This window comes from Talpa occidentalis, unplaced genomic scaffold (genome assembly GCF_014898055.3).
Source record: "Talpa occidentalis isolate TD23 unplaced genomic scaffold, MPIMG_talOcc4v2.1 talOcc4.5, whole genome shotgun sequence".
Classification (NCBI taxonomy): domain Eukaryota; kingdom Metazoa; phylum Chordata; class Mammalia; order Eulipotyphla; family Talpidae; genus Talpa; species Talpa occidentalis.
Genome location: NW_023604861.1, coordinates 118,491,798 through 118,507,553, shown reverse-complemented (window position 1 = coordinate 118,507,553; position 15,756 = coordinate 118,491,798). Strand labels below are relative to the sequence as shown.

At 36.4% G+C, this 15,756-nt stretch overlaps 1 protein-coding gene across 2 annotated transcripts in view; it reads right to left on the bottom strand.

The window, feature by feature from the left end:
* Positions 1–454: 454 nt before the first annotated feature.
* STRN (striatin) overlaps positions 455–15,756 on the bottom strand; it is a 93,781-nt gene continuing 78,479 nt past the window's right edge. For both annotated transcript variants that reach the window (XM_037528230.2, XM_037528233.2), the window contains 6 exons: positions 15,212–15,333; positions 11,013–11,180; positions 8,640–8,780; positions 8,332–8,439; positions 7,160–7,246; positions 455–7,080 (listed from right to left, as the gene is read on the bottom strand). In XM_037528230.2, coding sequence (XP_037384127.1) covers positions 6,911–7,080; positions 7,160–7,246; positions 8,332–8,439; positions 8,640–8,780; positions 11,013–11,180; positions 15,212–15,333 — 796 coding nt within the window. In that variant the 3' untranslated portion in view covers positions 455–6,910. The remainder of the gene's footprint in view (positions 7,081–7,159; positions 7,247–8,331; positions 8,440–8,639; positions 8,781–11,012; positions 11,181–15,211; positions 15,334–15,756) is intronic.

Here is a 15,756-nt window from a genome sequence, read left to right as displayed (position 1 = left end):
AATGAAAAACTTTGGTACATCAAATAACAATACTAGCTCTAGTACTCCAAGTGCTATTTGTAACAGATGTTTTACTGTGGGTTCTCCTTTATATCACTGATTAATTACCTCTTTAAGAGGCACACAGGAAAAGTCAATGTGGAGTTGACATCTGGACCAGTCTTCAGGTAAGGTGAATGGCCAAATCACCAAGGACAAGAGAATTTTCTATGAACTAAAGCTCTCCCTATCAGCAGGTTATTGCACACTTTCTTCATCTAAATAATCACATCATTCTTCAGATCTGCCTGAAGCTATATTATTTTTAGTCTAATAACAACTAGAAAGTGCTTAAGGTCTTGTAGGCTATCTAAATAAAACTAAAAGTGAGTCATTTTCTATTTGGCAGATTTTTGGATTGTATGTTTTTGAAAGTACACAAAATAAACTAGATGAAATTTGTGTTGCCAAAAAAAAAAAAAAAAAAAGGATTCTAATTTTCAAAGTTGCACGTCAGTGCTTCTCCATGGAATTGAAATGTCCTAATCAATGTAAACCACGGATGTAACAGAAATAAAGTGAAGCGATCCTCTGGGTTAAAGTGTGTTCCTGCAGCCTACCCTAAGTGCCAGGACTGCTCTGGGACCCCTAAAAACCTCAATGGTGGTCTTTGGTACCCCAGCACAGGTCACAATACCACTCTGAACCTGGACTGATCTAGAGTCTATCAAACTAGAGTCCCTGTGGCCGTCTAAGCTAGATTTAGATTGCTATAAAATAAATCCAGTTAATCAATTCTCATTAAAAGGGACATTTCTGGCATGAGCACAAAAACATTTGTACATCCAAAAGATATAACACGCATCACTACAGCAGCAGTCAACACATCAGAGAACACTGCTTAGTTTCAAGGATATGGTCAAAGGTAACTTTTCAGTTTGCAGATAAATTTGTGGCTCCAGATTTTAACAAAGAAACTGTGAGTTCTGGGGAGGGGAAGCTCTTGAAAAATTATGTTGCTCTGAAGGGGCAAAAGGTGTAGAAGGCTTATGCTTGTCTATTAAGTAGCCAAAGAAAACTACAAGCACATCAAATTTTATGTATGTGTATACAATTTCTTAAAGTAGATGTCCCTGAAATTATCAAAGATCCAATCTTAAAGGGTATTTTATTTTCACTGGCTTTCCCTTTTAAAAGTTAAAATTCTCTTTAATGAGAGACTTTCTCTACACTCCTCACAGTCAATAATTAAGATCAATTCATTCCTCAGGAATCACATCTACTTTCTTTAACACCCTTTTATTTCTCTGCACCCTTTTACTATACCTCCCCCACCCCCACCACAGGGGGAGGGAAATAAAATCAGGTTGTATTAAGGTATTTTAGCTCGTTTACTGTAAATCCACTGTAGTCCAAGTCTGATAAATATTTCAATTCATGAGACACCTATAGCATATTATCTATATACACTTTATTTAAAAACAAATAATACACTCAGAGCCACCAAAAAAAGGGTATCTTAATTAGCTTATCCACACCCTGAATTTACAAAAGAAGCTTCTTGCACCACAAAAATTAGCATTTGGATTAATTTACATAGATATTATAACTAAAATTTAAAATACCTGAACATCAAACATTCTGGCCCAGGGCTCACAAGTTGGGGTGTGGGTGGTATGTGGAAAGGAGTTAATTAGGAATCTGTACTGAAGTTGCCTGAGGTCAGCTCTAATAAACTCAAATTGAGAAGACATAAAACAACCAGCAGATTTCAGGATTACAAAGAAGTGATTCCTTCTAAAAACAAGCATCAGATCATATAGTTGGGATGGGTATAGGGAATACCTTTTAATCTGGATTGGAAAAAAGTGTGTGGAAAAGGTTGTTTGTTTTTTTTTTTCCTCTCAAGGGACAAACATTAATCAAACAATAAAAAATTAAGAGGGAGGTATACGGTAGACCAAAGACTTTCTGATTGCTGAAAATACCAAATTTAGCAGCTCTCTACAAGTCAACTGAAATGCCATTCTCTGAGACATTTTCAGAGAGGAGCTAACATACAACACAGGGGGGAAAAAAATCATTCTACATTAACAAGGCACTCACTGGTTCACAGCCTGTTAAAAACCCAGGCAGACATTAGAGTTAATCTAAATTAAAACGAACTTTCCAATTTGCATCAGAGGGATGACAAGAATGTGTGGTCCTAATTAAATACAAGCAAAGATCCACAAAATTCTGACCCTTAAATACTGCTTCAGGAATATTGCTGGAATAAGCAGGATATAGGGATCTGTTTGGCCTTTTTTTTAATTAAAAAAATGGAGGCAATCTTTCAAATACTTTATCAACCTGGCATCTTGACACTGACACGGTGAGCCAATTAAATGATGGATATGGCCAATCCAAAAGCTTTCAATGGCTAACGTAAAAATGATTCTAATCATTTACCAATGTCTCGGCCTTTGTTTTTAAACACAGATATGTTAGTTTTCTGGACCTTCCCTAAAATGAACCTTAGGAACTGCTACACTTCACAAAAATATATGTGTAATTTCTGTCAGCTATTAATTTTATATAACCTGAATCCCAGTGTCAAACACTTAAAAGTACTACAATTATATAAATAACTAAACAAGGAACAAGAGCAATGGAGGCAACTTCTGAGTAAATAAAATGAATGATTTATGTACTTAACAGCCTTGACATAGCTTTCAAAGAATAAAGTAAGCTGAAGAAAATTACACGTAGAGCCCTATTTCCAGATAAATCTAGTAACAGCTTGGCTCTTGGTTGAAAATATCACACAAACATACTAACCGGAGATTCTCCACTATCAACAATGATGGTAAATTGTAAGCATTTCTTTCAAAGAAAACTAAAATTAATCCTAAGTCTTTCAACCCGATTAGTGACATCTTAGTCCAGTATACCTTAAATGACAAAGGCTGAGAAAAGCACCAACATAGATTTTTAAGTTTTATCCAACCATCATTTTAGATGTCAAAGACTTGCTTTAGTTAAAATGGCAGCAATGACAAAGAGGTAGATATGAAAGATGCCATTTAAATACTTTGAGACTACTCTTAGGTGGAATTTTAACTAGCTCAGGTATCTAAAAATAACTTCACAAGTTGAATCTTCATCACATGAGAATTTCATGACATGTTCTTGTATTAGGGGGGAATATATGAAGTACTAAAAAAGTGAGACTTTAAAAGTACATTTACTTAAGCCAACATTAGAGATCTAATAATTTTGGTGAACCAATAATTTTTCCTTTTACCTAAATTTGACTATAATTACAGGGTTTTTTCCCTCTATTGAAATTTCTAGCAATTCAACATTCCAAAAGTCTTGGAAAATACATATGGTGCTCAGGTGAGCACAAAGACAGCGCAAAAAATGTCCCCTGAAATCCTAGAAGTTGAGCAGATAACATTAACAAGACATCGATGGTCACAAATCAGGACCTTCACAGACTGGCAAGCACACACACACACACACACACACACACACACACACAACCCAATCCTCATTCTTGCTGTAAGGCTGCATTTATATATATTTTTAAAGGCACCTCTCATTCTCTAGCTATTGCCTTCTTGATGATATCAGTTTTGTTAAAGCCTAATGTCAATGGAGTAGTTCAGTACTGAGAATGAAATATTTTTCAATTCACATTTGAATAGTCAGGTTTTCTTACATTCAGATTTTAATAAACTAGAATGACAGTCTTTAAAACAAGCATGCTAGCCTATATTGAATATAGTATATATACAGTAATTTAAACATTTAGAACTATATATTATACTGCAAAAGCAAATAGCACAACACTCTTCATACTCATCGTTACCTTCTGTGTACACTATCTTCAAAAATGAAAATACAAAACAGTAAAATGCACCTATGGTTTTATATATATATATGTGTGTAGTCTATATATATTATATATATTCTTATAAATATATATAATATATATTTATAAAATATACATACATGTTAGACACTTTCAAATAAATTTCCATCATCATCTCCAAAAGAAATTTATAGCAAGAATACTTAAGGAATGAAAGTCAGATAAACAAAAATTTCTCACAAAGTTCATTATCAGTGATGCAGCTCAATTTCCCTTTTAGTCATAACTAAAATGATTATAAAAGCTAAATACTTTGCATAACTAATTATCTGTTTAATGGCAAAAATCGCTAAACTTGTTCAATAGAAAAATACTGATGGTTATTATATCACTTATTTTAAATATCTGTCTATGGTTTGAGTAGCAAATGAGCTCCATACGACAGCAGAGTTTTGAGAAGGGTGCTGCAAGCTCCAGGGATGGATCCATAGCATATGAAAATAAAGCAGGATCCCACAGCTCCTGCCAATTTTCATACTATTCCAATATATTTCATCCAGAATATTTACAAATCAAGCACTGTGATAGCATTCCAATGACTGAATCTTGAATTTGTTCACTTTATGAATTTATACTGAATTTTTGATAGGCTGAGGGAAAAACCAGATATATGTTTCTATTTGCTTGGAAGACAGCTTTGGCTCATTTCTAAGGGAAGATCATACAGTGCTAGTGGAGAAGAACATGTTTCTGTGTGCATTCTCCAATGGCACAGCACCAGCTTTCTAAGGAACTTTCAACAGTTCCATCATTTGCATTATAGTCTACATATTTCATGGTTATTTTCTACCCACTAAAGAAATTTTCAACCATGAGACATAAAATGCAGGTGAAGAGAATTTCTTCATTTTGAGAATTTCAGTGATGCAAATAAAGCAGGCACTGCAGACCATGGAAGGTACTAAAGCAATAACTGATAGAATAGCTTTGCAGATGTCCATAATTAAGATACCAAGTAAGAGCACCTGACTGAAATTTTCCAGTATCCTTGTACATGTTAGGTCAACAAAACCATTTCTTTATTCTAATAAACCAAAAGAGGAATTCACCAAATACAACATGGAAATCTGAATCTGTGTGGGAATGCACACCTGGTAGCTCACATCCAGGTCAATACATTTGATGATGCAAAGGAGTGCCTTGAGCCCAATGTTAACCAAAGCACAGACAAATGGACAAGGTATCTCTGTCAAAATATTAAAGCATATCTGTATCACAATCAGGCAAACTTAGCACAGGTACTTTAACTTCAAAGAAAATTTGCCTGCATTCTGCAGAATTCAGTTGCAGGCAAGCAAAAATTCTAAGAATAATTGTCAATTATTGCCTGCATCACCACCAGAATACTTCATCAAGGAGTAGATGCTGTTATTACAATGGAATATGTGGGGATAGGAATGTAGGAATTATATTAAAAGGTTAAAATATTTATGGATATGGACCTTTAAAAGTTTCAGAGCGTATTATATAGAGTAATTTATTCTAGTTTTTAGATTGGTCTCTGACATTTTGGGCAAAAAAAGAAAGAGTGAGGAGGGGTGAGACAGTTGCAGGGATGAGGTTTATATACCAGAAGGCCAGACATGGGCAGTCGTGAGAATCCCAAGAGCTGACGTGTGAGTCACAAGCAAAGTAGGCTCAGAAACCCCTGGTCTTTCAAGACATAATTTTTCCCCCAGAAATAATATTGATTCACTGCCCATTAAAACATGTTGTGTATTCCAATTAAATACCTAATTAATAATGGGGGAGGGAAAGAGAGAGAGAACTCTTTATCCCATATCACATACTGAACTCTTCCATCCCAATTTCCAGGAGGTTCTTCTTGGAGATATTAATAGAGGACTCCTGGGTTATAAAACACTTACTTTATTTAGATCTTTTGCAAAAGCAGCTGCCTGAGGTTAACCATACTCTTTGGACTATTAAAATATAATCATTATAAACTATTTTGGGTAGGTGTCAGATAAATTTTAATATGAGATACAAAAAAGAAAGAGTAGAGATCATCTGAAGCATGGATATGTGGGTGGTGATAGATAAGTACTTGGCAAATAACTTCTGTCTTTTCAACCACTGAAAGGTAAGATTTCATTGATATGAAATAAACACTCTGACACTATAAATATCATGAATAAAGTGAATTTTTAAATTAATAAATTATGTCCGGTTTGCCCTCAAAATAAGTAGAATCTTAAACCTGAATAAGTTAAATCCTTTAGTAAAAGCAGACTCTATCAACTATTCTTCATAATGGTGAGTGCTTTTCACAACTAACCTTTAGAATAAAACCAAATTTATTTTCAAAAGTGATACAATATAGAAATCTGCTTACAAACTATTATATTTCACATTTCAGAATAACAATATATTTAACATATTATTGCATTTCTTTTTTTCCCTAATAGGTAAATTCTTTGCCAGGTGCTTTATATGAACAGTTGAAAAGACAGTTAAATTAAAAAACTCATTTTAACACTGCAACTGGTCTTTATGCACACAGGGATTAGTATAGCAGATATGGTAAAGATTATTTTTTTTTAACTACCTAATGTGTGAAACAAGATTTCCCAGGGGAGAGCTAGGTCTCCCTAGCTCTTCTGAAACTCATTCTTCTTAAACTCACTCTTCTTGAACTCATTCCCAGCCACAAGCTTTTTACAATATTCCTTATAATGTGCCCTCTTTTACTCAATAGGGACAAGATAAACCTATGTTCGCTCGGCCTGCCTAGCGAATTAGAACAACTTCAGAAATAAAAGCATCTACTTGGGGGGAAAATTTGCAACAGTTTCAGGCTCACAGATTCAGCTGAGCTTGCAGCAACCTGAACAGACTTTAGTTTTAGAAAACAGTATACGAATTGCAAAACTATACTTTTAACAAATGTTCTCTGTGCTCCTCCAGCAGAACAAAAGAGCAAGACAAACTGATTCTTGCCCTGGTCTTCTGAATATCTTTTGTGCAGTTGACTATTTATAAAGAGCTAGAAGGTAGAGATGATGCATTGTGTCATACAAATACTTTAGCCAGTGCATCAGCTCCAGCACTGGCTATATAGCATTTGGATGGATGAAAAGCTACATCGTGAATCGATTCTTCAAACTTCTTCCGGTGAGCTGTGAACTCTTGGATACATGTCTTACTTTCTAGGTTCCATAAACGTATTGAACAGTCATGACCTATACAAAAGAAAGGAAAATATTACAATAGCATGAAAATGATAAGGATAAAGAAATAATCCATAGTTGATGTACTTACTGCCAGACATCAAGTAGAGGCCATTAGGATCAACTGCTAAACTTGTAACTGCTTCTAGGTGGGCTACCATTGAGTGGATCAGTTTGCCTTTGGAAAAAAGAGATTATTACTCTATTAATAATGACTTTTCTCATCCTGAAAATATGCCAGCTATATTATACTGGTTAGTCCTCTCTGCATCTCCAGTTAGTCCTCTCTGCATTTACCGTATCAATAGCTTTTTTAATCAGCGGAAACAAATGTCTCCCTCCTCACTCTGACCATGGCAATGGTGAAAAACAAAAGCTCAAATTTCAGATTATATTTTTGCCTTTCAAAGAACAATATGAAAGTCAGTAATCTGCACATGTATTTCTTTAAGCCATGTTTATGAACTAGAACTCAAACATCACTAATCACCTAATTTATATCCTGTAGCTACAGGCAAATTATTTGGTTTATACTAAGAGACTAAGACAAAGCCAGAGGAGCAGAGAGAAATCTGATCATAATTTTGGTAGAAATAATACATAGAAAAAGAATTAAAGAAAATTATTCATTATTAACAGCTAAGCAAAGTCACCAAAAGTTAACCTTGACTCTAGGGCCCAACTATAGCAGAAACAAAAGAAAATAGCACTAATACAGTGTTTTTTCCCTAACACAGCTGTTAATGAATATTCTTTAGACTATAGAAATGTAAACTAGTAAGAACTGAGAAAGGCCCCACACCCCTTTTCAATTCAATCAGGATCAAACAGTGTTATAATACAAGAAGATTAGCCTACGGAAAAACAAGGCTATGACTCAGGGGGTTTCCATCTGCAACACCAAGGCTATTCAATAATTGAACAATTTTAAACAAAATATAATGATCGTATGCCTTTACTTCTAACATGTTCTCATTTTCTCCAATATATTCACAGCAACAGATCAAGTTTTAATATTACTTGAATGAATTTTTCACTATATCTGCAGTGAGAAACTTGGCTCTTAGGGCCAAAATATAGTCTATTAATTCTAATAAACCACAATGATTCTATATATGTCATCAATTTGGAAGGAATGGACAAAAACTGAGCTGGGAGAATACTGTGATTCAGTGTTTACTCCCTGACTATAAAGCCTGACAAAAAACTAAATTAGTAAGTTTTTTTTGCTTTAATAATAATCAGTTTTTAATAAACTCTCACCTGTATTGTTATCATAGAATTTGATATGTCTGTCTTCATGAGCAGTGATGCTTATGGGGAGAGTGGGATGACTGATCACTCTATTTATTTGGCATGAAGAATTGGCTGCTAAAAAGAAAGAATTAAAGAGCAATACAAATTAAATTCATAAAGTCAATTGTAAATCACTGAATCATTCTAAGTAATCTTGATGTGTGATTGAGGAGGCAGAACACTTTATAATAACAATTATCTTTCATTGTTGATGACAGTAGTTTTAATTTTTAAAAGTAACCCAAAGACGGACTATTTAAAAATGGTGTACATACTCATATCTACGTTGGATTCTAAAGTGAGAATGCGCTGCTGTGTTTCCATGTTAAAGATGCTTGTATAGCCTTTGCTGAAGGAAGCTACCATATGGCTTGGGTCACTGCTCACCAGATCCACAGAAGCAGGGATTCCCAATTCTAAAAGAGTCAGGGCATATTCAAAAAGAATGGCAATTAGAGGATAACAATGACAATATACTTAAAATATTGCAAAACAAATAGTGGCACAATTTTCTTAAGAAGTAAGGTTCAACATTAGAATACAAATTAGCTCATAATCATTCAATGTAAATGAACTCTTGTTATTTTCAGCCTGAATCTATGTTATAGTCCTTACATGTTCAGCATATTTTCTATGTGTATTCAGCTAATAAATTAATGGAATGCAAGTTTTTATTTGTAAAACAAATGGAAAACATGTATAAATTAAAAGTTCTGCTGTTGACCTCCCCCGTGGCATAGGGGGGGTTACGTCTCAGCATTACCACCTCAAAGGCCCATTGTGACAGCCTGAGTTGGTCCCTGGCTCCTGAGGGAGCTAACCCACATGGCACAGCAGACCTCTCCTGTTTCTCTATGGCTCCCCTTAGCAGTGTATTTCAGTATATCTGCCTGTTCTGCTCCCTTATTCTGTCTGGTGAATTTTCACACCCTCTGCACCCCTAGTCTGAACTGCAATTCTATGCAAAAATAAAAAAAGTTCTGCTGTTTCCCACTCAACATGGGACTTAAGAGTGATATCATGGGAATTCCTCATTTAAAAAACTCATCTCTTGGGGCCTCCCTGGTGGCGCAAGGGTTAAGCATCAGCACTATGAAGCAATCCACAGCCACTGCAGCACAAGTTTGATCCTGAGCCAGGGAGGTGACCCACATGATACAGCAGATCTCTCCTGGCTCGCCCGCTGCTCCCCTCAGCAGTGTATTTCAGTCAATCTTCCTGTTCTGCTCCCCACTCTGCTTTGGTAAATCCTCTCACCCCCCAGCACCTCTGGCCTACACCCCAGCTCTAATATGCATAAATAAATCTTTTTTAAAAAATAAAAAATAAAAAGCTCATCTCTTATTAGGAATTCATTAAAAATATGAAATTTAAAAAGTTAAACTTTCAATTGTCATTTATCAAGAGTCATACTTTATCGAATTGCCAAATGTAGGCAACTTAATAAAGAGGGCATTTTTATTTATCATCATAAAATATGAACCATAGAACATGGTAAAACTTATTAAAACTTGAACCTTATATATAAACTTAAAAAGAAACAATGATATTTATATATGAATATAATCTGATTTTTTCACTTGGTTAAAAACCTAACAAAAGAACAATAAAAGTTCAAAAATGTTTGTATTACAAAAGAAGATCTATTAATGGCCACAAAGTACATAAAAAAGTGCTCAAAATAATTACCCATCAAGGAAATATAAATTGAAACCACAATGAAATAATATTAGATTCACAATACCATTATACTTACAAGAACATTACATTAAGAATAAAAAGCCAGGTGAGAGACCACCTTGTTCTTGCCCATAACAGATTCTCCTGTGGTGATTACTGGATGCTAAGACTGTCACCTGGGGGCCTCCCCTGGTGGCGGAGCAGTTGAACACTGGGTTGCGAAGCTGCCCGCAGCCTGTGCAGCACCGGTTTGATCCCCGGCCGCCATTGAGGGTCCCACATGGCGCTCAGACCTCTCCTGCCGCCTGCTGCTCCCCTCAGCAGTGTATTTTGTCCGCCTGCCTGTTCTGTTCCCCGCTCTGGCTCTGGTGAATTCTCTCACCCTCCCATGCTTCTGACTGTACCCAGTGCTTGTATAAATAAATAAATAAATAAATAAATAAATAAATCTTTAAAAAAAAAAAAAAAAAAAAAAGACTGTCACCTGGACCCTAACTGACCTACTGTCCTGGGCAGTACTTGCTGCCACTGACACAGCAGTCCCCTCTCTAAGGACACAAAGTCCTCCTCAGTCCAGGGGCACTGGAGGCAACAAGGATCTTTCACATTGGGCAGCTAAGTTTTGTATCTGTACACCTCTTCCTAGATAAGGAGAAAAAGTTCGTTTGGAGCTCACTCCTGGGGAATTCTTTCAGTTACTTTATGCTAAAACTTGTGTAAGAGAACCCTGTGTGCTGGATTCTAGCCCATGAAATATATGTGATTACTCCAGATACCTTCCCTGTCATATCAACAACAGGGTCACTTGTCAGAAATTATACATACTTGGAAATTCAAATAAATATGCTTTGCTTTAAAAACACTCTAGGTTATATTTAAACAGTAAGAGTTTATAGAATCATTTATTTGTTTGTTTTTACAAGACATTCTATGAAAGATTCAGAAAAATAATTTTTAAAAGTTTATACCTTGATTATCATTGAATACACTTAGGGCTGGAGCAACCTCCGTTGTATTCCATAAACGGAGAGTGCCATCTGCTGAACAGGACAACAAACGCTGGTGTGCTGCACTGTAAGCCAAGCCCCAGACTGCATCGGTGTGGCCTAGCAGAGGGCCTCTTAAAACAGATGGATCTATACAAAACATCAAAAATGCAAAATCAGGACCAAAAAAACAAATCATAAAGGTACATAGATTCCAGAGAAAGTAAAATACATAAACAAAAGCATCTGCTATGAGATTCCTAGTTTCTATTATTCATTTGAAATTCTGCTGTAATTAAAAACAGGCTTGAAAATAAACAGTTTTAAATATATGTAAATGTCAAAAGCACATATTATTCTCTCTTAAAAATTATGTAATTTTTTATCTTTCCCTTTTCCCCTTCCATTTGTCTAGATATTTTTAAATGATGTTAATACAAATCATTTGAATTTAATCTACCTTCAGAGAAATCACAACTCATATTACTTGAGGAAATGAACAGAGTTCCTTTCCTCCTCTGAATTTCTCCAGCACACTGGATATACTCCTTAGATCGCTTATCACACTGTATTATGAATAGCAGTTTTCCTGGGAGCAAAAGGATTCTGACATTCATCATAGTCATGAACTGAGACCTACAGGAATCCTTTCATATACCAATAACTGCCATGTGGATAACGCACATGTGAGGGAGGGAGGAAGGTAAAAGGAGGATGATTTAGCACTGTCTCATGATAAAAGTCATATAGGGAGGGCCTCCCTTGTGGCCTAGGAGTTAAGTTTCAGCTCTATCAGCACTGCCAGTCTGAGTTCAATCCCAGCCAGGGAGCTAACCCACATATGGTGCAGCAGACCTCTCCCCTGTCTCACTTGCTGCTCCCCTCAGCAGTGTATTTCAGTAAATCTGCCTGCTCTGCTCCCCACCCTGTCTACTGAATCCTCTCACCTCCCCACACCTCTGGCATACACCCCAGTTCTATGCAAAAATAAATAAAACATTAAAAAAAAAGTCATACTGGGAACTTTAATTTATTAGTTATATGACTCTATGAAGTAGTACTTTTTAGATGGTTCACAGATGTTACTTAAAACGTCAATGCTGTCATCTGTCCCATATCCTCACTTGGACATGGTATAAAATACTTGAAGATGTACTGTCAGGCACTATGCTAGATGCTGGGTTCACGCAGACAATTAAGACACAATACTCTCCTTGTTCTTAAAAAACAGTGTGCTAAGTGGTGACAGACACCAGTTATGGAGAATAATTGGGATGAGAAAAAAAGCTTGTTGGAGAATGACACCTAGAGTATACAGACACTAGCCAGGCAAAGAACAGAGGGAAAGGAGGTAGCACCTACAAAATCACAGAAGGAAAAACAGCATGATATGTGAGGAAATATATAAACAATAAATAATTACAAGTGTGATGTTTGAGGCATGAACTGCCTAGTTTATGGCAGGATTTCTTTGACTTATTAAGAGACTTGGAAATTCTCCTAAAAGTAATGGGGAACCACTGAAAGAAAGGTTTCCTGGAACCAACAGGGTTAAGTATTTAACTTCATCTGTTGTGTAGAAGACAAATTAGATAGAATCAAGATGAAGTCAAGGGAACTGATTCAACAAACTTGGAGAGTGACAATGATAACCTAACCTGGGTCAGAGGTGAAAGGGACAAAGCGGAAGGAATACATTAAAGAAACATTTAGAGGGTGAATCAAGAGTAATACTGTTAGGTTTCTAGTTTGGGTAATTCTGGCATTGCTTCCAACTCACAGAACATATGGGGGAAGAAACACAGAACTTGCAGGGATTTACAGACAATGAGATAGCCGTTTTGAAATACCTGATAGGCCAGTCTGAAAACTTAAAGAAGAAATTTGACTTAACAGTACATAAATGCCTAGCAGTGGATTCAATTTCCCAAAGAATATACATACATATACAGTAAAGAATTAGTGTCTAGACCTTGATAAATATTAATATTTAAGACCAGAAAAATAAAAAGTTAATGAAGTACAGGAAATTCTCACAAGTGTCAAAAATGTCCAGAGTGTACAAATGTCAAAAAAAGATGGAACAGTCACAGTCTTGAGATACACTAAATAGATCTACTAAAATAAGAATTGTAAAAATACCCCTTTGGAGGGATCAGGCAATTAGGTAGGTGGTTTCTGATAATCCTATTATATTCAAGTGATATACATTTCCCTCTCCCCCAACTCTGCACTACCCAAATGAAGAACGTTCTTAATTGGTATGATTTGGTAGATTATTTTTTAGGTCTGGGAATGCTAAAAAATAAATTACACATAAACTAACAGTTATAGCATACCCATACCCATGTCTCACTATTCGGAGACCCTGGGGTAGGTGATCTACCAAATCACAACCAAACAGGAAGCCTGTACAGCCGGAAGTCAGAATGTAAAGGGAGGATGCACAGAGAAAGGGCATGGAATCACCAACTAGTAGTTGTTTCCTAGACAATACCACCACAGAAACACAAATGAAGGAAAGAGACTAAACTCTAGAAATGAGAGTTAAGAAAAGGAGACCCCTTGTCAGAATGGGAGACACCTGAATTTACCCCAGGGATGGAGACAAAGAGCAAAGAGAGAGACAGAAAGGGAAGGAAGGGGAGTGGGAGAAGGGAGGAAAAGGAAGATACCAGAGTGCAGTCAAAAAGGAAACAAGAGGGGCCTCCCCGGTGGCGCAGCGGTTGAGCCCTCGGTTGCGAAGCTGCCCGCAGCCTCTGCAGCGCTGGTTCGATCCCCAGCTGCTCCCCGGCCACTGGAGGAGGGTCCCACATGGCGCGCAGACCTCTCCTGCCACCCGCTGCTCCCCTCAGCAGTGTACTTCGGTCCTTCTGCCTGCTCTGCTCCCTGCTCTGGCTCTGGTGAATTCTCTCACCCTCCCGCGCTTCTGACTGTGCCCAGTGCTTGTATAAATAAATAAATAAAAATAAATAAATCTTAAAAAAGGAAACGAGAATGAGGCAAGAGTAAACAGGGAAGGTTTTGACTTAGGACACACTGAGCACAATTGCTCCTCTGAGGCAAGAGAGAGAAAGGAAATAAGAAAAGGCATGGTGGGCCTCCCTGGTGGCGCAGCGGTTGAGCGCTGGGTTGAGAGGCTGCCCGCAGCTTCTGCAGCACTGGTTCGATTCCCGGCTGCTCCCCGGCCACTGGAGGAGGGTCCCACATGGCGCGCAGACCTCTCCTGCCGCCCGCTGCTCCCCTCAGCAGTGTACTTCGGTCCTTCTGCCTGCTCTGCTCCCCGCTCTGGCTCTGGTGAATTCTCTCACCCTCCCGCGCTTCTGACTGTACCCAGTGCTTGTACAAATAAATAAATAAATAAAATATATTTAAAAAAAAAAAAAAAAAGAAAAGGCATGGAACAGATACATTTATAAGAGAATTTCATAAAATATATGTTAATTGCTTGTTAAATAAATGTTTGGAGAAATTTTTGTTTATAGAACTTCTTTATTTAGGTTTGGTGGTAAAATTAATCTAGAATAATAATGAAAATATACTTTTATGAAAAATATGATCCCATTCTAGAATTTAAGGGGCAACCAAAATAGTTAAGTCTTAAACACATTTTTACAAGGGAATTTTTTGGTAATAACTAGTGATTGATTACAATGTGGATGTCGTGGTACTGCTCCCAAGATTTAAGGACATTCTTAATTTTTAAGACTTCTAAAATATTTTGATGCACTGAACATTGTCATTAGCCTCTAATCTTCCAGTAATAATCCATAGAAGATGACGCCAAGACTCATTTTCCTTCAAAGTTAGTCATCAAGAATAGTGATGATTGGGGGGAGGGAGAGCAAATACTGTTTAAAAATGAACAATGATGTAAAAAATTAAAAAAAAGAATAGTGATGAACTGTGATATTACAGATTAGTAATAATGCATCAAGTACTGTACTGGTGCCTAAAATGAAGAAAACGGTCAATCAAGTCAGCATTTCCAATCAATAAGACTTTGGGAAGTCTTACTGCTTTTTATACACTGTTTTCTAAATATGTGTCTCTTTTAACAAAATGAAGAAATGGTTCTCTTTCATCAATTAATGATAATTTCAAAATTATCTCATTTTACCCATATATGTATTATGAAAAGAAATCATTTCACTCTTTCAAACATTTGTGGACTTACATACCATAAGAGTCATAGGGGTCAATGTTGGGGTTGGTGGTGTTCCAGCTCTGGATCAGTCCATCAGTGCCGCCACTATAACACTGCTCCCCATTGCTGCTCATTACCACACAAAGCACTGGACCTCTGAAGATAAAAAATAATTTCTATTCTCAAAAATCAACCTGCTAATAGGATTTGTTAAAAATAATAAAGAATGACCTTTTATATTTTTGAAAGATTATAAAACAAAACAAAAAATAATATACAACCGCTATAATGTGTCCCGGAAAGCCTAAAAGAATTTACTATCTATTTATATAAAAAGTCTACCAATCTCTGTGCTGAGTAAGTTAATTAATAACACATTCCATAAGCTTAAATGGAAGCATCAAATGTCACATGTGATTACAATAAAAAATGATCACATATTCTTATCTAGGTTATCGTTAAGGAAAAAATGGCCAGGACTTCTAACATTTAAACCTAATGGCCTCAACTTTATTTTAAGGTAATATATACCACTTAAATATCATGTAACTGGGCCTCCCCTGGTGGCACAGCGGTTGC